The sequence below is a fragment of the Haemaphysalis longicornis genome, unplaced genomic scaffold (genome assembly GCF_048455015.1).
Source record: "Haemaphysalis longicornis isolate Haplotype H1 unplaced genomic scaffold, Haemaphysalis longicornis Haplotype H1 scaffold_7, whole genome shotgun sequence".
NCBI lineage: Eukaryota > Metazoa > Arthropoda > Arachnida > Ixodida > Ixodidae > Haemaphysalis > Haemaphysalis longicornis.
In genome coordinates this window covers 95579153-95602406 of record NW_027526422.1, presented here as the reverse complement: position 1 = coordinate 95602406, position 23254 = coordinate 95579153, and the positions used below count along the sequence as shown (strand labels likewise).

Sequence of the window (23254 nt, the reverse complement as noted above, 5' to 3'; positions counted from 1 at the left end):
GTGCAGACGCCTCCCGAGGCCGGGCTGTGTTATCTGTCCCCGAGTGAAGCGCGCCTTCCATTCTTCCTTTCTTATGCCGCACGGGTAATTTCATTTGATAGGGATAATGTTTCGCCCTGACGCTACTAGCATAGAATAGTCTTCTTTTATCTGCTGTGTTCTCGATATAATTGGACGGCTCGAGAAACACCCGCGCCACTCGATTTGCCGACACTCGCCTACACGCACGTCACTTTGTTGACTCTTGCTTCGCTGCCTGCGTGCTTTTTAGGGGCGAAGCTCCTTAGGGCGTGGGTCTGTCCATCCTCGACGTATGTATGTAGCCACCTCTAGTTTAGTTCTTGGATTGTTTACTAGATGGCGTGGCTACCTCTAGTTTAGTTGGATTGTTTACTAGATGGCGGTACTTGTATATGATGAAAAGATGCGCTTGGATTGTTTACTAGATGGCGTGGCTACCTCTAGTTTAGTTCTTGGATTGTTTACTAGATGGCGGGGAGCGTTGTAATAAAATCCGTTCGCTGTTGGCGCGCGCTAGGAGTCGCCCGATGGATAAGGCTGCAGATGTGCGAGCCCGCGAGGCAGAAGCGCTCCGTGAAGCTGCGCGACGCCGCCGCCAAGATCCTGCCGTACGAGAGCGGGAGGCCGAAGCGTGTCGTCTGGCTGCGCGACGACGCCGCCAAGATCCCAGCGTTCGAGAACGAGAGGCCCAAGCGTCACGGCAACGGCGCGAGGACCCTGCCGTACGCGAAGCGGCACGGCTGCGGCGCGAAGAGGATCTCCAAAACGTCAGAGAACGGGAAGCGGCGAGAAAGCGCGCGTATCGGCAGGCAGACCCCGATGCGGTGAGAGCTCGTGAGGCGTCTGCAAAACGCATCAGGCGAGCTCAGCCCCAAGGTGCCGACGCGCGGTTTAAGCGAGACTTTCTAGACGTTACGTTCGGACACAGATGTAGTGGGCGAACTTTCACTGAAGAGTCACGGTTTTACCGATGATTTCCCCTCAGGAGCTTCGCCCACTCATCATCATTCACCCCGTGGATATGCTGTGAATTTTTTTGAGTTAGGCCAGAACAAGTTCACTCTAATAATCTTGTTTTTCCTTCAAGACGACTGCGTCATCCTTGGCTTCATGACAATATATATATACATTAGAATCTCGATAAACGGAAATCGCTTAAACGAAATTGCCGCTTAAACGGAACAGTTGCCTGGAATTTGGTTGGTTTTGTATTCAATCAGATAACGTAAAAAAAAAACCTCTCGGTAATCGGAACTAAAATTTCCGCATCACCGTGTAAACGGAACCAGAAATGGAACTTCTTGTGAAATCCACTGGCATGAGAATCAGCTTTTTACGGTTCCGGCTGTTTCTTTCTCGTTTTTTTTATTCCTCCATGTTTATATATATATATATATATATATATATATATATATATATATATATATATATATATAGCTCATGAGGTTCGATGGGCCAGTACAAATGTTGCCAACAGTTTCGGAGTTAAAAAGTTAAAAACTCCTTCTTCATTGAAGAATGAGTTTCCAACTCCGAAACTGTTGGCAACAAAAACGGGAAACGTGTCAGTCGACTTCTTTCACTATATATATATATATATATATATTGGGAGAGTTGTTTTACTTACCTACAAGTGGTGCGCCGATCCGGCGCTTCATTTTCATTTGTACATACTCATCATCATGGCGTATTGGCCATTCTAGCGACTGGAGTTCTTCAACAAACGTCGCTCCGAACATTGTTATATTCATTTATATATATAGCAAGAGTGCTTGCGATTCATTTCCCTCGTGCCCGCTGTGTGCAGAGCCAGCGGATCGAGATACTGAGCGTAGAGGAAGATTCTGAAGAGGCACCGCCAGTATCGTCGTGTCCGGATGGGCATACCGGCGCAGAGGATGATGCTGCGGAGGCCGGGGCCACCGCCGTGGATGACGCAGAGGAGCCGGGCGCAGAGGACAGCGCTAGGGTTTTGGATCTTCCCTGCCAAGGAGAGCCTGGGAAGGCCACCAAGAACAGCTGGAAGAACAAGCTGCGGGGAGCTTTCACCAAAAGGTACGCGATTCTAGGTCACGGGGACGACTGGCGCCTTCGATGGGCCTTAGCATATCGCAAGCTGAGTCCTCTGAAGTGAAATGTTCACAACACCTCACAAAGGTGTACGTCGTTGGTTGGATGCATAGCACAAAGTATACAGAGCGGTGATACAACATCGGACAAGTAGCTTCTATGACTACTTATTCATCATCACGTCATGGCTAAGGGTTTTTAAAAGTTTCCTCTCTGAATCTGGAAGTATTTATTTGATTTACTTGCTTGCGTAACTAGCCTTGACTTCTCTCGGGAGTAGTTTATGACAAACGTGCTTCTTCTCCAGCAATTCGTTTGCATATTCTGATGCAAAAATGTTTTCGGTATGGCCTTTACCAGCTGTTATGCCTTAGCTCTCCTAATTTACCGTTTTTTTCTGCTTGCCTTGTTCACCGAGGCTGCTTTTAGCCTACTTCAGCAAGAACACAATTTTTTTGGGCAATTTTACGCGCACTGCTGCGCGCGAGCTTCTCATTTCAGCGTACTTTCAATTGTCGGCGCACTTTGCCAGGCCTAGTTGGCCTTGCGCCATTAACATGCAAACATCCTCGTCGTCACTTAGAGTGTGCACCCTAGGCCGAAAGAACAGATACTTTTTTCCTTGAAACAACTGCAGGCGGTGGTTTTCTGCAGTAGATGTAGAATATCATGCGCTGTGGAAAAATCAAGCATCTCAAAATTTTTTAACAAAGGAACACCGTAAATATCCCTTGTGTACTAATTTCCTGTCTTATATTTGCGTAATGTCTTGTTCTTGTTTAACAAAGTTGACAGGTATGAACACTGACACCGGAATTAGACGTTTAAATTTGGCTGTGAGTATATAAGACTATTGCGCAATATCAATTTTACTTTGGCCGAGTGGCTGAATCGAGTCACAGACAGACCGAAATTTCTGGGTTTAAGTAGCCCAAGAAAGACTGTCGTCATTAAAAGTAAAAGGGAGGGAGGGGGGAGGGGAAAGGTGAGGCGAACTAGGGTTGTGGATATTGTAAAAAAATTGGCTGAGTTTAAAGAGCAGCTGTGGGCATGTTTGTGCAAACAGTGGGCAGATGGAATAATTTAGGTCATGAAACCAGCAGTCGTCAACGATCTTTCCCGTAATGGAGAATTCACTGCATGACGTATTACAGTAGCCGCAAATCACGCCCTGGTTGTGGAGAAGACCACCCGGTGGAGTCCGCTTGCTCGAGATGCAGCGCTTATGTCAGAGGCGGCTTGACCTTCACTCGGAACGTGGATCCACCCGAAGCACTCCGGCCGGCTGCCAACCGTCGCCGTCACGGACAGCTGAGCACTCGGCGGGAGCAGCTCCAGGAGAGGCGTGTGGTGGAGCCAGATCCCCCTTTCTCGTACCCATAGTAAGTGGCCTCTTACGTGCATCGTGTTCGTGGGTTTTGTGTGCGAAGCGTACCTTGGCAAGTTTTTAAAGCGTAAGCATTCAAGCATTCTCTGACGAGTATGCCTCTCGTTATATCTCCTCATTAAGTCATAATGGATAATTGGTCAGGTTGTACACGTAATTAATATTGTAGAGCGAATATATATTATCATTACCTTCAGGATCAATAAGTAGAAGTAAAAAATTGGCGCAGCTTGCACCATTGGTGCAAGGCTGGAAGAACAGCAGAACTGGCGGCCCCTCTTCTTTCGTCGGAGACCGGACTCTTGCACCTCACATAGATTTTTTAACTTGCCGCTGAAGGTTCGCCCTGACTGGCAGGCCCGGATCGTTTTGTCAGCAGGCTTTCCCACCTCTCTCAAAGTGGAACACGTCAGCTCGGCCAACTCGGCGTTTGTAGCGGGATCTGTTCTGTGCTCCACACTTCAGGAGGGAACGCACATAAACTGACGAGTATAAGAGCACTCGAGAGATCACGCCACGAACCCTGGGCAGAGTGTTCTCGAAGGTAGAGCTGGCCGACGCCGGGCGCTCCTCAAAAGGCGCACGTTCACACGCTCGGTATTCTTCGTATTTTCTGCGAGCTCCTCACGTGGCGCAAGCCTAGACTACGCCAGTCGCTCCTCACGAGACGCACGCTCACGCGCGCTCGGCTGGACAAAGTTTTCTGGTAACTCTCCACGGCGTAAAAGCTTAAACCGCTCTGTTAAAACAAAACAAAAAACGCGCGACGCGATGCGCTAGGAATGCTTTGTGAATAATTCTGAAGATGATAGGGACACACGGGGGTATTCATACTTGAACCTAAAACCGCTGATATTGCCCAATGTTTTCCCAGACAAACGCGTTGAAAGCGATTTTAAACCACAACGTACAAACAAGGCTGGCGCCCGAGCCTCCGCGTTCGTAGCTCGAGCGCTAATATCTAATCACAAAATATGGCGCTCCAGCATTGCGAACGCGGCAAAATTGAACTCCGAACACATCGGATGGGCGCAGCGAGACAGGAGGGGAACAGCGTGATTGGTGGGCGCGTGTGGCGGGAGAGGCAGTTACGTGGCAGTGGCGGCAGAAGACTGTCGTCTTCTGTTACCGTAGCTATTATCGTACCTAAGACTATCGTAACGACATTTGCAGCGGCGCAGGCAGATGCGGGGCCTTTTCTTATCTTTTCTTGCTTTGTTTTTGGCGCCACCTTCAACTTCGCCTTTCTGGCCTTAGCTTTCCTTTTTTTTTTTGTCGTCGTTGCTTTCAGCGCCCGTTGCAAACGCATTTCTGCCCTTGCAAATAGCGCGAGCCCGAAGCATACGATGGCGAGACTCCTCCCCCCCCCCCCCCCCCCGCCAAAAAAAAAAAGCTAGTGCCATGGCTTCTATATGTCACCTACCCTTAGATTTATGCATAAAGGTAAATGCATGAGCAGATAATGAGGCTGTCAGCTTTTATTTTTTTGGGAGGAGAGGGGGTATTTAAATGTAACCTGTAGATTGTTTTTTCGCGAAATCTAATAAAAAAGAAATTCGAAGACGGCATAAAAAAAGTGTCGGCCCCTCGAGCGGCGCCAACGACTAAATAACCGCGATCGGATGGTTTAAAGTTAAACCACTCAGATCCGATCAGCGCTTCCCAAACTACGCATCTGGCTACGCCACACCATTCGGTGGTTCCTGTTGCTACAATCGTTTCCGCGTGTGACGCCTTAAATCTGTAAAATAAATGCATTAGTGGTCAACTTAACGCATGCAACTGTTTTAATGGGGCAAGTGTAGATGTTCTATGCAATTAGTATCGATGCGAGAATAACAACAACAAAAACGCGGTAAACAGTGCGGTAGCAACGCATTTGTGTACGCTAGTGAAGCCGACTTGAGGAAAACTCGGCGTATAGCTTGTCACTAATGTAAATGGGGCCTTCAAACTTTGATACAAAACAGCAACATTAAATCATTGCACCGAGTAAAATGTTTTCCCAACAATGCTTTCTTGTGTAGTAGCGAAGCCGACTTTAAGAGCTCGGTGTTTAGCAGAGCTGCTGGGAAGAATGCTTGTGCGCAGCATGGCCATCAAAATCATCAAAATTTCTGTACGATTTTTTACTTTCCCAACCATTGCCATTCGCTGGGATCAAGAATTCCTCGATTTAAGTTGAAACTCGGCAAGTGTCTGCGCGGTTTATATATCTTCGCGTGTCCTGCGCGCTCGTAAAGATATCTTCTACTACTTGTACAATCCCTTTTTGACTGTACGCAGTAAAACATTCACCCACGGTTGCATAGAAGCGAGAAAAATGTCAAATTTCTTTTTTTTCTTTTTTTGAGGGGCGGGAGTGTCAATGGCGCCCCGCTCAGCGTAAAAATATGGCACCCGTTTTAAGTTTGCAACATTGACACCTAAAATAGACCTGTTTTTATTTCTTTTCCTTGGTTTTTACAGTGTCAGGGACACTCTGCTGAAGTACGGTACGTAAACGCTTCACCTTTCTTCATTGCTTGCATGGTGCCAAACATTACCCTACGTCCCACTTTAACTGAGACAGAACTGCCTCGTTTATGGAGATATGCTATAGGAAAAAGCGACGAGATAGAAATATTGATGTGATAAAGACCGAAGGCAGAATTCAACGTTTTGACCCACTTGTACTTGTCTCTCTTGAAATCTGTACCACTATCACAATTAACAATTTATTTCTAGCTACCTTATCTATAGGTGTTTCAACATTTTTTTTCCAACAGCACACTTATTTGAACAGGATTTTCCCAGGAAGATAACATTCGTGGCCCCAGTTGATTAAACGCTAATGGCAGCGACTGCCTTGGCTTCTCTTCCCGTTGCATTACAGCTAAGTTCATCTCAGCTCTTAAGCTCTTGCGTGGGCTGATAGAGATTTCAATGTCCACGAAAAATTTTAACGGGTTTCACATACAAATATTTAGGAGTGAGACGTTTTCGGTTGAAAAGTTGCAAGTATGCGTTGTTTCTGCAGCTAGGACTATAAGCAAGGCTTAAACTTAGGCTAGTTGGTTATACATGTTCTTGAAGCGCGCTGTATTAAAACGTAAACAGATATTGTAGGAGCACACAAAGGTGAAACGTTCCGTCTTTGTGTGCTCCTTCCTTGTCTAAGTTTTAATACAGCGCACTTCAAGAACAGCTAAGGCTATATTTTGAAACAGTATTTTATTTTTTTTCTCATATACAAATAACAGCACGTTGCATTGGACTTTACTGTCATGGTAGCCCGACTTCATCTTGGCTGCTAGACAGTCTACATAACGACGGTGGAACTGAAAAGTACATTTACAAATGTTTCGTTACATTGTCGGGAATATCGTTTCGGCACTTTGGCTGGACCACTTTCACTCGACAAATTTCAGCTATTAGACCCCTTGAGAATTTGCTGCCCATTGTGACCAGCTGAAATTAGATGACACCGGAACTGCACGCCTTCTTCTATCCCACCCCTACTATCTCATTACTCAATCACATTTCAATTCAAGGATTCATTCAAGGATTCATTCATTCAAGGATTATGTTTAGGATAAAATGTCGGCGCCTACGATGTTGTGAACATGCTGTGCGTACGTCTTTACAGAACGCGTGGACAATTGGCTGAAGGATGTCCTGCATGAGTACCGCAAGTTGGTTCGCTGGAAGCACCCCGCCCGCTCCGCCTGGGTATTGTCTGTGAGTATACACGATCAAATTGACGCCCTGGCCTCACAAATGTTCCTGCCGTGGCGAGCTAATCACAAGTTTAGACAGTGAATGCGGGGCAGAGAACCCGTACACGGTAGTCGACCATTGTCACTATACGTACGCACAAGGTGTGAAGCCGGTAGGCTGTGCTGGGTGAGGCTCTGAAAGCACTTTTAAGGTTGATTATGAATGTGTACTCAATCATCTATTCCAGGAGAGCTGAGTGATCTACGCCTTTTGTGTCATCACGGCCGACGAACTGTTCATGTGCGTGAATTTGAAGGCTCCCAAAGCGATTAATGGTGGCCACTCAGGGCAACCAATTTAAACAAAAAATGAAAACTGTTTGCCTACTTATGGGAGAAAGATTTAGGACAACAGTTCAGGGCGTCTTGTGAAGGGAAAAGCCCCACCACCACATGGTCAGTTTTTCTGCATTCACAGTTTAGCTTTCTCGGTCTCAAGCGCAGACATCGGTAAACGGGCCAAAATTGTGTCGCATTGAAGGTATCGCAATTTTTGCGTTGCATTAAACACAAACATTTTAGACAATTATAATGGTGATATGAAATGTTAGTGTAGAGTATTTTCCTGTTATAAAGACTTGGAAGGAATGATTAACAACAACTTCCTTGCTGCGTGCACCTTGTTTGCCGTGTCTTTACGGTTCACTGCTGAACTTTGGTATCTGGGAAGCAGGTCCATATCAAGATGTCTTCAAGCGTTCTATCTGTTTCCCTGGGCGAACATTGTATCACTATGCAAACATAAATTACAATATGAAGAGTAAGAGAGGAACACAACTCTAAAACAACTTAAGCAAGTTTATACCTTCAATTGGCACCGCCATATTATGCCTTTACTGTGCGACGCTTCTGAGTAGGAGCAGACGTTAACACAATATTTGGAGAAATTAATCTAGTTTTGCGGATCTTCCAGTCAACACTCGCGCGATGTGGTTTTTAGATCTATGGATGCTCAGAAGCAACTCGAAAAGCTTTTTACTGGTAGAAAATTGAACCCTGGTCACCAATTTATCCAACGAATTAACTTTTTGCTTCATATTACCATTGAGAAATATGTAACCCATACTTTCTTATGCATACATCTTTAAGGTATCGCTTGATCGATGACAGCTATGCCAGAAAACGCGACAATGTCGACAAATTTCGCATTTTATTTTTTTCCCACAGGTGGGGCTTCACTCGCTGTGGATGAACTACTTGCCACTGCTGTTGATTGCCGGAGCCCTACTCTACCTCAACGGTGTCTCTCTTGATGACTGGTAAAATGTTCTGCCTCCTTAATTCAGCGTAGCAAGCATTTTCTGCATAATCACCCGGTGGCTGACGCACTTGGTGATGCTACATATAAGGCTAATATTCGCAGTCCGTGAATTGTTGAAGCTTCTAAACTTAAGTCACCATCTTTGCTAAAAACTCGAACGTGCTTGCCTCTGCGATGCCAGCTTCGCTACTGTAAAAGGGATGCACGCATTCTTATTTTTGTAACAAAGAGCACGTATGCCTGGTATAACGAAGTAATGAGTGGCTAATAAGCGCTTCCCAGGACGTGACAAGCTGGCCAATTCGCACCTGTATCAAAGGAAATCATAGCTTTCATTTGCCTTTGAACTTGCTGCTACCAAGAAGGAAGGGCCAACAGAATCGATATTCTTTAAGTACTTGTATTGCTTAAAACACACTTGATTTCTCCTTGCGTACTAGCCACAGGAAAACTGGGAAGTGCAGCATATTCATATGTTATCAGCACAAATGAAGCGAGCGTAAACAACCTCACTGTGAAGCCCCTCGCTTCCCTGGCCTGCACATATTTTGTTATGAATGATGACTGAGGTGTCCTGGATGAATCTGAAAACCAAGCATTTTATGATTGCGGTTCTCTTTTTTTTTCAGGGTCTTTCGTACACAAGAGGAAACCAAGGTACGTTTCATCTGTCCGTCATTAGCATTCGTTTATTGTTCGCCATTCTTTAACTCAATAAATAACTACTCCTCTGCACAGCTAAGAACTGACAGTAATTTCTACTGCAGTTTAGGCTTAGCCTTAAAAATTCTGGAACTAGGCTTTAGGTGAAACATTTTAGTCATTGCTGCATGCAAGGACTATTAGACTTCTTAGGATGACCTAATCTTCGTTCGATATTTCCTTCGTTTGAGGGAAAAGGGTTATTCCACTTGTACTGCTGGACTACGTTTTTTCCCCCAGGCGGCTGCCCAGACATCAACACCTAAGGCTGGCCTAACTAAAGTTTATTCTTCCTCCTCCTCCTCCTCCTGATAAGAACTGGACGATGTTTCAGCTCAATGCCCTTCGAACAGGGATATTGTCTCGCTGTTCGTTATTTTTGCGCTGCAAGTTTTGTGCGTTCAAAACCTGACCAGCTTAAAGTTAAGCACCTTTTTCTATGACTACTGGCGTCATCGCAGTTAGCTCTAGTTCACGTGTTTGTTGTTGGGAAACATAGCAGTACACTAATAAAGCTGCATTTTGTAAGCATTCTGTTACAGATGTAAACAACTTGTCAGGATGGGTTGGGGTCACCAGCTGTTCCCTTCACAGCACGCGGGAAAAGTGCCCAATGTGTCCTCTAATCGATTACAGCGTGCAGAGCATGTCAATGATGCATGAATTTCGGATTTCACTAGCGCGACAACAATTTTACTGATAGTTGTCGGTTGAGTTTATTCAGTTGAGCAAGTAAGGGCCGAGGTTAGCAACTCTGCATAAGAAAGCGTGCAACCTCTTTTCATTGCGGATGTTTGGAAAGGGAGTGGCGAAGCACGCGGGAAATGTTTATTAGAGAGTTGTATCAGAGCGGAGAACCGGTCCGGATACGGTACCCGTAGTATATTCTAGGCACAATACCGGTACGGTACCCGGTACGCCTGCGCGTACGCCGAGGCGTAAAAACTGGTTGCGCGCATGCGCAGGCGTACCGGGTGCCGTACCGGCGCCGTTTCTCCGCTCTGATATAACTCTATTCTCTCCTAACGATTCCCTACCATGCATGTTGGGTACAGCGAAAAGACTGTCGCAGACGAGGAAGCTGCCCTTTAGTAAATCCCGTCTTTTTTGTTACAACTAAATTCTGCAGGGTCATTGTCTCCTTCCTTCGTTGATACACTCGGAAAGCAGTTGTCGATCACCCCTGCACGTTCGCAGTATCAGCAGCTCTGTAACGAATGCTCTGTGTTTTGCAGCCCCGCCGTCACTTCGGTGGACGCCGCCGGACTGTCTTGAACGACGTGAACAGGGTCATGAAGCTGGACATGCGCGTCTCGGTGAGGAGTACTCGTGTCTTGCGCGGGCAGCTCATCCTTGCGCTAAGCTTGCTTCAAGTTGAAATGTACGCAGCTGTTCTAGCCTGCCACGCCTACTCTTAAAGGGTCCCTGCAACACTTTCGATAAGCGCTTTCACTCTTTCCTTCGCGTCTGGAACCACTGCGAAAGCTATAGTTATCGCCAGCACGGAGCGGCCCTGCGTGATTTTCTCGTCGCAGCAGGGACGCCTTCAGTTCCTGCTTTGTTTTCGTGGCTTTACTTTTAAAGTTGCTATCGAAAAGCGTTGATTGCTGCAACTGAAGGAAAACCGGCCAACAGCCGCTACATGGCCTCAGTGACGTAATTCGGGCCGCCCAAAGAGAGCAAAATCTTTTCAGCGAGTTTCAAGGTTATCTGACGGGCATAGAGGAGTAATTTTTGGCTGAGGTACTTTGCGACCCCTTATTTTAAGTACTGAGTGTGTTTGTTGGCTACGTTCTGCAAGCTTTTGAGATTTTTAAAAAAGTTGAAAAAAGAGTTGCAGGGTCCCTTTAAAGAAAAAAAAATCAAGTTTTCCGCATTTCCACTTCTATACACTTATACTGAAGTAAGAAACAGGTGGCTGTTGTATTGTGGTTTCCGAAGCATTCTACTCCTATGCACAAATCATAAGTTTGGTCCGTGGCTTCTGCATTAATTGAAGGATGCAAAAACATTGGCACCCACGATACCTGGTTGAAAAAAATGCATAGGTGGCTATACGACCTGATATGTGATAGCACGGATTGACCTTTGGTGTACTGTCCCCCCAATTAACAACATTCAGTTTGCTTCGGGTTGTGTTGTGCGATGGGGCCGCACCCGCCGCCGAAATTTTCGTTCCGAGGGGACGGGTAAATGGATGATGCCACTTATCAGACAATGATCTCTAATAAAATTGTGTGTCAAGCTATTCACCATCAAAACGAGGCTTCGATGTTTGCTCTCATCACAACAATCAACCATTTTGTAATTTCACTGTAGAAAAAAAGAACGAAGCAAAAAGAAAGTTATGTCGAGCACGGCATCATCCTGAAGTTGTTTCATCTAATAATATTTTTGTCGTTTTTCTTGTTTTTTTTCTTTTTCCTTCTCCTCTGTTTTCTTTTTGCTTTAGGGTCTCCCGCCCTCCCGAAATTATGTCCTGCGTTCACCACTGGAGTTACAGGTCTACTCAGTTGAAAAAGGCTGTTCCTTACGGATAACCTACAGACGTAAAGTGGCATTAATTGAAATGCTCCCAAAGAAATAAACAAAAGGCACATACAGGCAGGGCTGATAGGTAGCACGAGCACATTTGCATGCTTTATACGCCCCACAATTTTGAGCTGGGCAACACAAAATATTTGCTCCACCGTAAAGCTGTGAGCTAACTGCTCTCCGCGTGTACCGGAAGACGTTTCAGGCACATTTGAGATGTCTGCGAACATCACTATTCTTCTCCCCTGAACGACAACCTCTTTCATTGCTATATCATTAATGCGCTGCGTTCCCCGTGCTAAGAAAGCAACCCACAACACTGTATTCTTGGCTGACGTTCATAGCGGGAGGCACGAGTGGCTGATATCGGTCCCCGTGATATTTATGGTGAGCGCATTTTTCTACTGCAAGGGTGTATACACGTGTAATACTTCATTACGTATTGCGTTGCAGTGAGAAAGTAGAGTGTATTTCTCTCTTTTGATTGAATCATTCTCCTTAATCAGGGTAACATGTACATTGATTGTAGGGTTTAACGCGCCGACGCAACGCAGGTGATGAGGCGCGCCGTAGTGGAGGGCTCCGGATTAATTTTGACCACCTGGGGATCTTTAACGTGCGCCGAGATCTCGTACACACGGGCGTTTTTGCTTTTCGCCTCCATCAGAAAAGCGGCCGCCGCGGCCGGAAATCGAACCCGCGACCTCGTGCTCAGCAGCGCAACGCCTTAGCCACTGAGCCACCGCGGCGGGTAGGGTAACATGTACAACCTTTGCATCTTGTGCATACGTTTGCACCCTCACTGATAGATTTAGGAATGGCCTCAAAAGCAGACCATCCCAAACTCTAAGAACTCGAATCCTTGCGCATCTAAAAAGGCGTTGCGTGTTACAAACAGCGCTTAACTGAACAGGGTTGAGTGTGCGGCGTGAAAAAACATTTAAAGAGTTGTGAGACGGGACACTACAATGCTGTGTTGCTAAATCATTGTGTTTGCGCTGAAAATGTGAGTTCATTTCACAAGCTGTTTGCACTGCGACGTATGCTACACAGCTCTCAACCAAGCCACCTGATAAGCGTCTAACTCACTGTGACATTCTACAATAGTTGGTTTAAGAAAAAGAAAAGGAATAAGTGCCATTGTGGCCTGGTTAGATCATCTATCCTCCCCCCCCCCCCCCCCCCCCCCCTGTGCTGGTGGAACTTCGTGCATGCCTCGTACCTTCCACCCTTTTGCACGCAGCTTGTGAAAGAGGCTATAGGTTTCCTTGCGCAAGTACTCGGCCACCTCTTACTGAAATAAAAGCTGGGTCCATTAACCTCAACATCATTAAATGGGTTACACAGACCATTACTGCATTAAAGCAGGTTTCATTAAGCTAAACATCATTTAATGGGTTACACAGACCATACGCTCCAAAAATTATATATACTGGTATAAGGTTGAATACATCGCCAGCTTCAAAGGAACCGTAAATTATTAAACCCTTGCTCCAGTATTGAGTAAAGGTAGGATAGCTAAGGTTAAATTCCATCACTGTACCATCTGTTGGCGAGAATTCTGGACTGTATAGCATTTACTACTGTAGATGCCGGTTGTGTTCAGGACGGTAGCAGGAGCAGGAAGGGAACGTGCGTCCCCTCAGCATTATTGGCTCATTAAAATGGCAGTTAATTCAGCCAAGGATATCGACGGTAAATAGCTTAAAATTTAAATGGTTTTAGTAGCAAGAGAATGCTGCAAGCGAATTTCCGAATATGAAACGTGGTTGAAAAAAATAGGTAAGGGGAAGGTAAAAGAAACACGCACCACCTCCTCACCATGTTTAACCATGAGAAATTTAGGGTTCACTACTGGTTCCGGTGGGAAGGAGGGCCAAAACTGTGGTAGGGTGGACATGATAACGAGATAAATAAAAACGAATATAATTGGGACATAGGGAAAATTGTGCCCTCGAGAAATAAGGCTGCCCAGGTAAAAAAACAATTACGGGTCTTTGCACGGTGCCGAAGAGAATAAGTATTGCCAGGCTACACTTATGGCTTTTTCAAGCGAAGCTTTCATTGGCTGACTTGCGCCGTTGCTGGTGGCAAAGGCCGAAACGCTTTGCGGCAAAACCAACTTTAGCAGCTAGCGCATGCGCGCGTACAAGTGTCGCGCTATATCACGCCAAAATGGAGCCAATCAGCATCACCACTCGCATCACGCCACATCGCAGGCCCGATTGCTCGCTCTCTTCGAGTATTTCATCTTCCAGCGCGGCATGAGTAGGCCGCGCGGGGTTCCTTCCACATATGAACGGGCTGCCATTGAAGGACGCAAACGCTCCCGATAATCGCGGAAAAAGGATCTACAATAATGCATACCAAACACGCGTTCGGGCCAAGCTCAGCGAAATTAAAGGGTTTTGTTTTGGTTCGGTAGTTTAAGCCTTTTCATTTCACTCATTGCGTTTTGGTTTTGGCAGAAATGTTTTCGTTTTGCGGTCACTGATTTTGTTTTCACTGAGGTCAAGCTTCACCTGCACGGTGCACCCCCTTTTCTGGAGGAAACAGGTTGTTAATATTGTTCATATATATATTTTAATGCGTAGCATTCTTTGCCGAGCACCCACACAGCCAGGAGCGTGTAACGCCCTGCATTTCCACAATAATGCAGATTTCGCGAAAGTTCCAAATGTAATCTTTATAATAAGATAATTGGCGTTAATTGGTCGAACGAAATTTTTAAAAACTAAAAATTAACCAAAATATATATAAAAAATTACGGAAATCGTCAAGACACATACCGCATGGCAGTTCCACAATAATGCAGATTTCGTGAAAGTTCCACCTGTAATCGTTATAATAGCGTAATTGGAGTTCATTGGTCGAAAGAAAATTTGAAAAACTAAAAAATAAGAAAAAGATAAAATAATTACGGAAAATGGCGAACCGTGCAACGCCCTGCATTTCCACAATAATGCAGGTTTTGCGAAAGTTCCAAATGTAATCTTTATAGTAGCGTAAATTGAGATAACTGGACGGGCGAAATTTTGAAAAAACTAAAAATTAGGGAAAATATTAAAACTACGGGAAATGGCAAAACGTATAACGCATGGCATTTCCACAATATTGAAGATTTCGCGAGTTTTCTTCTGTAACCGTTATAATAGCGTAATTAGAGATAATTGGTCGGACAAGATTTGGCCGAAAAAAACTCTCACTCAAGACAGACGGCATAAGAATGCTACGCATTAGTAGAGAATTATCTGAATATCTCCAATTTTTTTTTATTTTGGTGAGGTGTTTTTTCCACTTAGAAATCCTTGCTCGAACTTGTGAGTCCGGGCACACTCATTTTGAGGAGACCCTTACATTCTCATAATCCAGATGTTTAGCTGAAGAAAGAACAAGCTGCGCATAAATGTAAATCTTTCCTGCACTCTGTTCATTAATGTCTTCGTAGTTGAAGAAAGCTATCTTACTATAAAGGGCACACCCGTTTCATCATGTACTCCGACGCATAAAAGCAGTTTCGCACTTGTCAGAACAAGCTGGCTGTTTTTTCTCCTCAAACATGTCCACATCGTTACATTTCTAAGTTTAATTTCTTTCCAACGGTGTTTTATATTGCAGAAAACGTTCCAGGAGATCTCCACGGCTTTCGACAAAGTCCACAGGTAAGATTTAGCCGGTTGCTTTATTGTTGCGTGTTGGGAGAGTGTAGGTGTCATTCTATGTTGGCCCCAACTAGAGTTCCTGTATATAGCTCCCGCAGGTAGCTAAGAGTTGCGCCACCGTCCGCCATCTTGTTATCAGGATTGCTGCGGGAAAGCCGCCCGTCGCGCGTGTAGGAGCCGCGCCGCCGCGCTTCCGACGGCGGCCGACGCGCGGTGGGCGCGCTTCGGTCGGCGGGGCCTTACGGCGGCTACGCTGGATTCCTGCGATGTCGCTCACGGAATATAGTAACATTGGCTCATGCTGCTGCTGCTGCTGCTGCTGTTCCTGGGCGGGGCGCGGTGCCGCTCGCCTCGGCGGCTGCGGCGCAGCCGTAGAGGGGTCTTCTCTGCGCGGCGTGGATAACCGGAGTGACGTCATCACGGCGGCGCGTGGAAAAAGGTCGCGCAACCCTTAGCTCCCTGCGGGAGCTATATACAGGAACTCTAACCCCAACAAGCGACTTTTACACTGTTGTGCGGAAAACGGCCGTGGATTGCAGGCTCTTTGCAACATCACCTGTAGCCGTTAGTAACCTGCATGTTTTATTTCCTTTTTTTTATTGTACGCTCAGGGCTTTACAGCATTGCAGAGGGGAGCGGGCACTGAAGAACAGTGTTCAAGAAAAAAATAACACGAAAAGGCACGGCGACATTTTTAACACAGAAAGGCAACTATCATCAAAATGAAACTGTGTTACTACGTCAATACGAATACAAAGCGAATAAATAAATTATCGTGTTCAATTGCCAACACTGAATAGGTTATCAAGCGCAGTTTCGAAAGACAATTTGTGCAGCATCTGAGAGTGCAACATTTTTTATCCTTGAAGGTAAATACAGCGCCTAAAAATTGAAATTACATGGTATATCTATTTGCAGAAACGCAAATGGCTTTTGACTCGCCCCTCTTCAACTTGCCACAGCGAAATAATTTTGTAGTGGCTTTACATACACTATACCATAGTGGAAGACACATGAGTAGACTCCCGTTACGTGAACTTGTTTGTCTTATCAAAAGTTCGTTTTACAGAAGAGTGAAAGCGCGATAGGCTTTTGCTGAATGCCTGGATTGCAAGGCATGGCAAGTAGCGCTTTTTGCGAGGGAAACACAAAGAGTTGACTCCCTGACTCCGCGACCGATAGCTGCGGTGGCGTGGTCAGGGGCGGTGACGCGACCTCAAAATGTTTGCTACAAAGAGACAAGCCATTGTATCATCATCATAATCATCATCATCATCATCATAACCATAACGCTCCCGCTGAGACACGGCAATGGCTAGGAGTTTCTCTGTTCGCAAATAGGAGTCTCCGCCGTCTCGTTTCTTCTACTTCTTTTTTTCTTCTCTGCGACGCCCACCTGCGCATGACCAGCTGCGACACTCCTTCTCCTTGCTGACTGGGGAAGTTTGTCTTCACAGAAGTGTATTGAGCCTGCGGAAAACCAAACGAACGTACCCGTGTTGTTCGGTGTGTCCGAGAATTCGACTTAACCGAGTTCGTTTTAACGCGAGTCTACCGTACATACTTGCCTCCCAGGGGGCAGCATCCCTTGATGTTACAAAGCAGCTTCAGAAAGCGGGCCCCAGTGTATTTGAAGTTTCCATTGTAGCTTGTGCACCTTATTGCCCACGTGTGAGATACGCATGCCACGAGTAGACATCAACCACGTTCTGTCATAGCCCCAGCCCACACGGGCTGAACTTTCTGCAAGCTGCACTACATGGATACAATGAATACAAACACTCGTTCGGCACAGAAATTGACTAGCTGCTGGGCATGGCAGCCCAGGCGGTGAGCTAGCAAGCCTTCCCTGGTGATGTTTTTGTGTTGTGTGCAGCCTCCTGACTTGGAAGAACCCTGGAACCACCGCGTGCCTGATGCTCACGCTGATGGGGCTGCTGGCACTGGCCTTCTGGGAAGGGCAGGGCTTTGCCTTCCAGGTTGCCGGTGAGCATACCTATCCGCAGCCCAACCAAACCGACCCTTGGGGGTTTTAACAGCGCAGCTGTTTCAACTTGAGTTCCAGCTGTGCCGGGCGTCGGTCAAAACTCGGTGCAGCAAAGGGGAGAAGAGGAAAATGCTTGGTCAAGAAGTGTGAGGGAAAGAGGGGAGGAGGCAAGGAGCTGACGAGCAAGTGTGGGGAGTGTGCGTCGCTGCGCCGATTTTCGGGTGGGGAGACGGGCGTCGGTGATTGGCTGCTCCTATAGTGACGACGTAAGCTCTGACGCGCAGGTGTTCTCCTAGTTGACAGAGACGGCGTGCGCTCAGCGGAATCAGTGTAGGATCTACCGATACGATGGGCAGGCTATACTCGGTTACAACTCAAGAACGGCACCCCCTCATGTAGTGTATCACTCCGCCAAAGCGCCGGACCCGTGACGTCAGTGCACGCGCGTTTTGAAAGGGGTTTGCTATCAATGCGTGATATCGTCTGCCTTGTCTCACGCAGTTTGTTTGTCGTCACTGGAGTCGTTTATAAGCATGTTAAGTCCACAAAATCACGGGAACGGCTCACGCCATGTTCAAAATATTCCCAGTAACGCCCTACTTGCGCCGCGCGGAGAAACATCCGGCTACGGTGATAAGGCACAGCGGCAACTTCCGGTGCCGTTTTTAAGTTGTCACCCGGTATAGTGAAGGCCACCAGCTCCACTGTTTGTTCAGTCTTGGCATCTCAATTGCGAAGGTGGCCGAATTTTTTGTCTGTAAGGCTGTCGCTGCCTGTATAACATTGCCTGTCGCGTCAGCCGCTTTTCAATGGGAGCGGTAGGACAAGTGAGCCATGCCCGCCGGCACGCGCCACACCACGTATCAGCAGAGAAACTAGGTGTCCTGGGGGCTCTAAACGCGGAGGCGCAGGAACACCATATCGCGAAGGCTCGACAAACCCCGTAAATTGTTTCGCATAGTTTTCGGGAAGCGGCGTAGCCCGGGGAACAGTACTAAGCTTGGCAGCATGCGGAAAGACTAGCGACCGGGGAAACGCAGGAGAGAGCGACAGGGAAGTTTCCGTGGCCAATTTTCAGCTGACGCGATAGGCAATGTTATACAGGCGGCGTTGGTAACGCCCAGGACCTATGGCGTTGCTCTGGAAAGCGATGGGCTGCACTGCTGCGTTGATTCCTCGACTCAAAAATATCTAGCCTTAAGTCCCCCCGCAGCTGCACAGGCACTTCTGACAGATTGCGTTTGTTGAAAGGTTAATCGCCTGACAATTTTGTTTGTAATTGAAGTTTGCTAAGATGACCTGCCACCGGTGTGTTTGCATGTCTCCTTCTACTGAATGCTCACTTCACGTTGCGATAATCACTGCTAGAGGAGTCTATAGTAAATTTTAATTCCATATGAACTTTACAGCTTAAAAAGTAGCCCTTGGGGGTTGTTCGTGAAGTGCACGCGAGCGGAAATTTGTGTTAAGTTGTTCGTTGAAGGGTATTGCAACGCACTGCAATGCGACTTACTATTTTCTCTGGCTGCTTTTTAAAAGCCCCCGGCACATTAAGTCAGTAATATTACTGAGCCATTAACTTAATTGCTCTTTTCAAGGGGCCGCTCAGTCAGGGTTATGCAGGAGCAATAGCAGCAGTTGTTGTCCCACACCGTGATTGCTGCTGCGATGTGATATTTGATCAGTGGTGGAGGGGACCGTGCTGATCTAAAATTAGCGCAGCAGGATTATGGTGGACTTTACGTAAGCGATGTTGCGGGGATATTGAAGCAAGCATTTCCAGCCTATAGAGGCAGTGCCGGGCAGTTGGGAGAAAGAAAAACGTACCTGATGTCGCGTTTCCACGTGCTCAAATTAAAATAGCCTGTTGAACAACGAGTGCCGAAAAGCGAAACTCCAGGCGGAAGAAAACTACTTATTGGCGATGCGGCCAGTTTAGGAACTGATGATGATGTTTCTGGGTGAACAGTGCCCTGTCGGATTTCATACTAACATATACTAGAGAGAAATCTGGCGCCAATGTCTAGGGGAGCCGCGCTTCAGCGAGCGTTTCGTCATGTACCCGGCAGGCACGTTCCACTTGACCTTGGCATGGCTCAACAGCAGACTGAAAACTCGGCTTTGGCTGCCAAAAAGCAAGAATATTAATGCAGAAGATTAATCAAATTTGTTTTGTTATTATAAAATTAAAGCTCCGGAAAGATTTATTGGTCAGGGATTATTTAGAAGCTTCATGCAAGATGAACAAGAAAAAAAAATGTTACCCTTTTTTGTTCTATTTGGCTTCGAGACAAAAAAGAAGCCATGTGGCTAGCCAATCCAGGTAAGCGAGGAACGTCGTTAGCTGCAATGGCGCCGCCCACGGCGGCCCGCGACTGCAGCGCCATATCTCCCTATTGGCCGCGAGGCCCACCACTGGAGAGGCCGGCGCTGCGATCGTTTTGACGTCACTTGTAGGATCACCGTTCGTATCTTGCTGCGTAGTTGGCTTGCAACGCGTGACACTTCGCTTAGGAAGCGCGTTATAAAAGTATTTTCGTGCTAATTTCCTTCGTTTTAAGTTAATTCTCAGTGCGTCAAGCGCAGTTCGACCTAATGGTGACTGTATAACCGCATCAACTGTGGTAGATTATCCGCAAACACCATGAGCGTGGGGGTGTATTACGCATGCGACCGAAGCGAAAGCAGCGGCTTGTTTCCCCGATCAACAATGTGGACTACGACGATCGCCGAGTGAAGTTTCTAGATTCCCCTTGTTTGCAAGAAATGTATAAAGCAGGAAATCGTAAAGCGTTAACTGCTCGCAGAAGCACACGTACCCGCCGTCCCTGCCCGCACAGCCGACGGTGCGGCTCCAACCGACGCAGGTCGCGGCAGCAACAACTTGTCGCCGCTTTTTAGAATCACACAAGTCGTGGAAGAGAAGTCACAGATTGGGGAAAGTGGATGTTAGTGTGATGAAAAATTCTGATAGGTAGTTTCATCAGCTGTGGTTTTCAAAGAATCGGCCGAGGCCGTGCAGGTATCTTGATCGTCGATCGCTTCAACGGAAATCACCGCGCTTACAGAGTTCACAGCGCGGTGAAACGTTCTGTTAGGGACTGTCACTCGCAATTCTAACGGCGATGAAATATCTGCTGCGACGCTCAGCCTTAAGTTCCTAACCAACGTTAAAGGAGGCGATGTCCCAACATCCGATTACGTGCATCCGAAGCCGGCTGCGAGCTGTTGGCGAAGACCCTCCTGTCGCGCACGCGCGTGTTGCGTTTGGGTTCCTCTAACTTCTTGGGGGCCTCCAGCGCTCGTTTCTCCTATTTTAAATATCCCCAGTACCCGAAATCATTAACGACGCGTTTCGCCTCGTACGCAGCCTCGCCTTCTGTGAGCAGTCCTGAGTTTCGAAATTGATGCTTGAGAAATTCCGGCTTACTGTAAACATACAAAACACGCTGCAATTATAAATTACCACGCCGAGCACCTAATGAAAACTAAATATAGCCTTGCCCGAACCCACTCGAAGGCATTAAAAACTCGCGTTCATACCGTTCATACATTGCGGACAAGCCGCGAAAAGTAAACATCAGCCGTGCAGAGTACAGGCTACGGCAGCGATCGTTAATCAAATCCCGGCATGACTATAAAAACACCGTGGGGGAAATAGGCACTGATTAAGCCAAACTGCAGACCATAATAATACTTTTAAGCATGCATGTGCGGCCAAGCGATCTGATCACCGTTCTCGCGTCATTCATTTACCAGGCAATACGAGCAGTTCGCGCGGTGAGATCATAAGTGAGCGATGCATTTCCGTCGGTGTTACAAGGTGTTTGCTTGCACACACATGTCCCGTCACAAGTATTTCATAATGAATTTACAGCGTACATTGCTCGGCATCAGTTGCATCGTCCTTGGCGTTAGCTGGCTGCGTATGTAAGAGCTGTATACGTTGCGATGGTAGCCAACTACCTACACGCGGCGGTGTCGCCGGGAACAAGCGAGTCACTGATTGATTGCCCGAATTATTTGGTTTACAGACAACTTTTTTGGTAATTTGCATCAAATCCACAAGGAGCGGGCGAGACGGTGGCCACAACAACAAAAAAAAACACGCTTCCGCATACGCACGGGAAATGTGTTGTAGCAGACGACAACACGATTCGGCGTCCTACAAGTGACGTCCCTCGTAGGTGGCGCCACGGTATGTCCTCGGGGCCAATAGTATATATTAGTATGAAACTCTATGGCACGAGTCCCCGTCTACCACTACCGTCTTGTCGTCTTCGTGGTCAGAGTATGCAGCGGGCCAAAAGATTGAACAAGCCTATTGTGGTAAAGAGTACGTTGTAGTGACCAAACACCACACCATCAATGGCGTATGAAAAAGTAGGGCAGTCCTGTTTGGGCCACCGTTAACGATACTGCTGTGAAATCACAGCTGCTGGGAAAATCTTCATTTCAGAGCTAATTTAAGGTGGCTATGGTGGTGGTTTAGGTGAACACGCTTACCTGCCAGGTACAGCGGTTTGCTGAATTGAATTGTAGCGAGAGATTTCGTCTTCATATAAGCATCGTTCAGATCACTTCCCGCTTTCCCGCTAATAAACGGATTCTCTGTTAAATGCATTTGATGCTTCCTTTAACTTTCAAATCACTAACTGCACTGCCATTTTAAGTTCGCCATTTTATGTGTCCTCATAATCGTCATGCCCACGCCTTCGGCACCTCTTGTCAGAAGGCAAGTGCTTATAATTCGTGATCAGTGAAAAGCTGGCCAAACATTGGTAGGAATCCGTGCAAGGTCGCTGCTTCTAATTCATGCTGGGCTCTTCCCTAACCCTCGTGCTACATTTGCAGGCACTGTGCTGCTGATGAAGCTGTTCGTAGTGGACCATCTGTTCAGCCGTTTCCCTCGGCTCGCCGCCACCTGCGACCTGATCAGCCACGCCTGGGACCGCCTGCCCGTGCGCCCCGCGGACAGCCGCGCCTAAGAGCGCAGGTCCAGCGCCTAGGGCCCACAGAGCCTTGGGTCCCTTGTGTGCAGCGCCTTGGGCCTAAGCTGCCTGGAATTGTGCAGTCGAGGAGATGCGCTAATTGCACGTCCAAGGTCTCCTGCCAATCCACGCCCTAGCAGTGGCCACAAGCTATGTGTCACGTGCACTCCCAGTAGGGGTCACGCACGTGCTGTCTCCCTGCTTCTCACGACTGCCAGGAACCTACCTGACTGTCGGTTCCTTTAAGTTGCTTTCTGTTGCTACTTGCTCAAAGCCTGTAAGAGCATTCTAAGTCATAAATGTATGTGTGCTCCAGCGACACGTCTCCTGCCTGTGTTACTTGGTTCCCTTGCGTGCAATTGTCTTGGTGAGGCACGCACGAGACATTACTCTGCCCGTTTTGCTGACGTTGAGATGTCTCCGACGATTGTTGGAGCGGGATAAAGAGGAGAGGCAGTCTTTCTGGTTGCGGCTGTGTCCTTGCCACGAGAAAATTGAACAGGAAAACGACGCTGTCGTCGGCTGCTTCGAAGTGAAGGAATCTTCGCATGCCCTGATAGAGTAAGATAGCCTATCCTTTTCCACCAAGGAAAACCAAAATGGTCAATGATCTCCCCTCTCGCAGCCCCTACCCTTTCCCCGCCGAGCCGAATGTCGGTGTTGAGATTCCGGCAAACCTCTCATCTTTATTCTGTAATAAAGATTTGTCTGTCTGTCTGTCTGTCTGTCTATCTATCTATCTATCTATCTATCTATCTATCTATCTATCTATCTATCTATCTATCTATCTATCTATCTATCTATCTATCTATCTATCTATCTATCTATCTATCTATCTATCTATCTATCTATCTATCTATCTATCTATCTATCTATCTAT

The 23254-nt window shown here is 46.9% G+C and overlaps 1 protein-coding gene across 1 annotated transcript in view; it reads left to right on the top strand.

Annotated features, from left to right (window-relative positions):
• LOC144144631 (GRAM domain-containing protein 4-like) overlaps nucleotides 1-22514 on the top strand; it is a 37358-nt gene extending 14844 nt beyond the window's left edge. The window contains exons 3-12 of the mRNA XM_077676151.1: nucleotides 1829-2076; nucleotides 3246-3473; nucleotides 5948-5973; nucleotides 7107-7198; nucleotides 8404-8495; nucleotides 9127-9154; nucleotides 10435-10515; nucleotides 15353-15396; nucleotides 17273-17382; nucleotides 22238-22514. Coding sequence (XP_077532277.1) covers nucleotides 1829-2076; nucleotides 3246-3473; nucleotides 5948-5973; nucleotides 7107-7198; nucleotides 8404-8495; nucleotides 9127-9154; nucleotides 10435-10515; nucleotides 15353-15396; nucleotides 17273-17382; nucleotides 22238-22371 — 1083 coding nt within the window. The 3' untranslated portion in view covers nucleotides 22372-22514. The remainder of the gene's footprint in view (nucleotides 1-1828; nucleotides 2077-3245; nucleotides 3474-5947; nucleotides 5974-7106; nucleotides 7199-8403; nucleotides 8496-9126; nucleotides 9155-10434; nucleotides 10516-15352; nucleotides 15397-17272; nucleotides 17383-22237) is intronic.
• The last annotated feature ends 740 nt before the right edge of the window (nucleotides 22515-23254 follow it).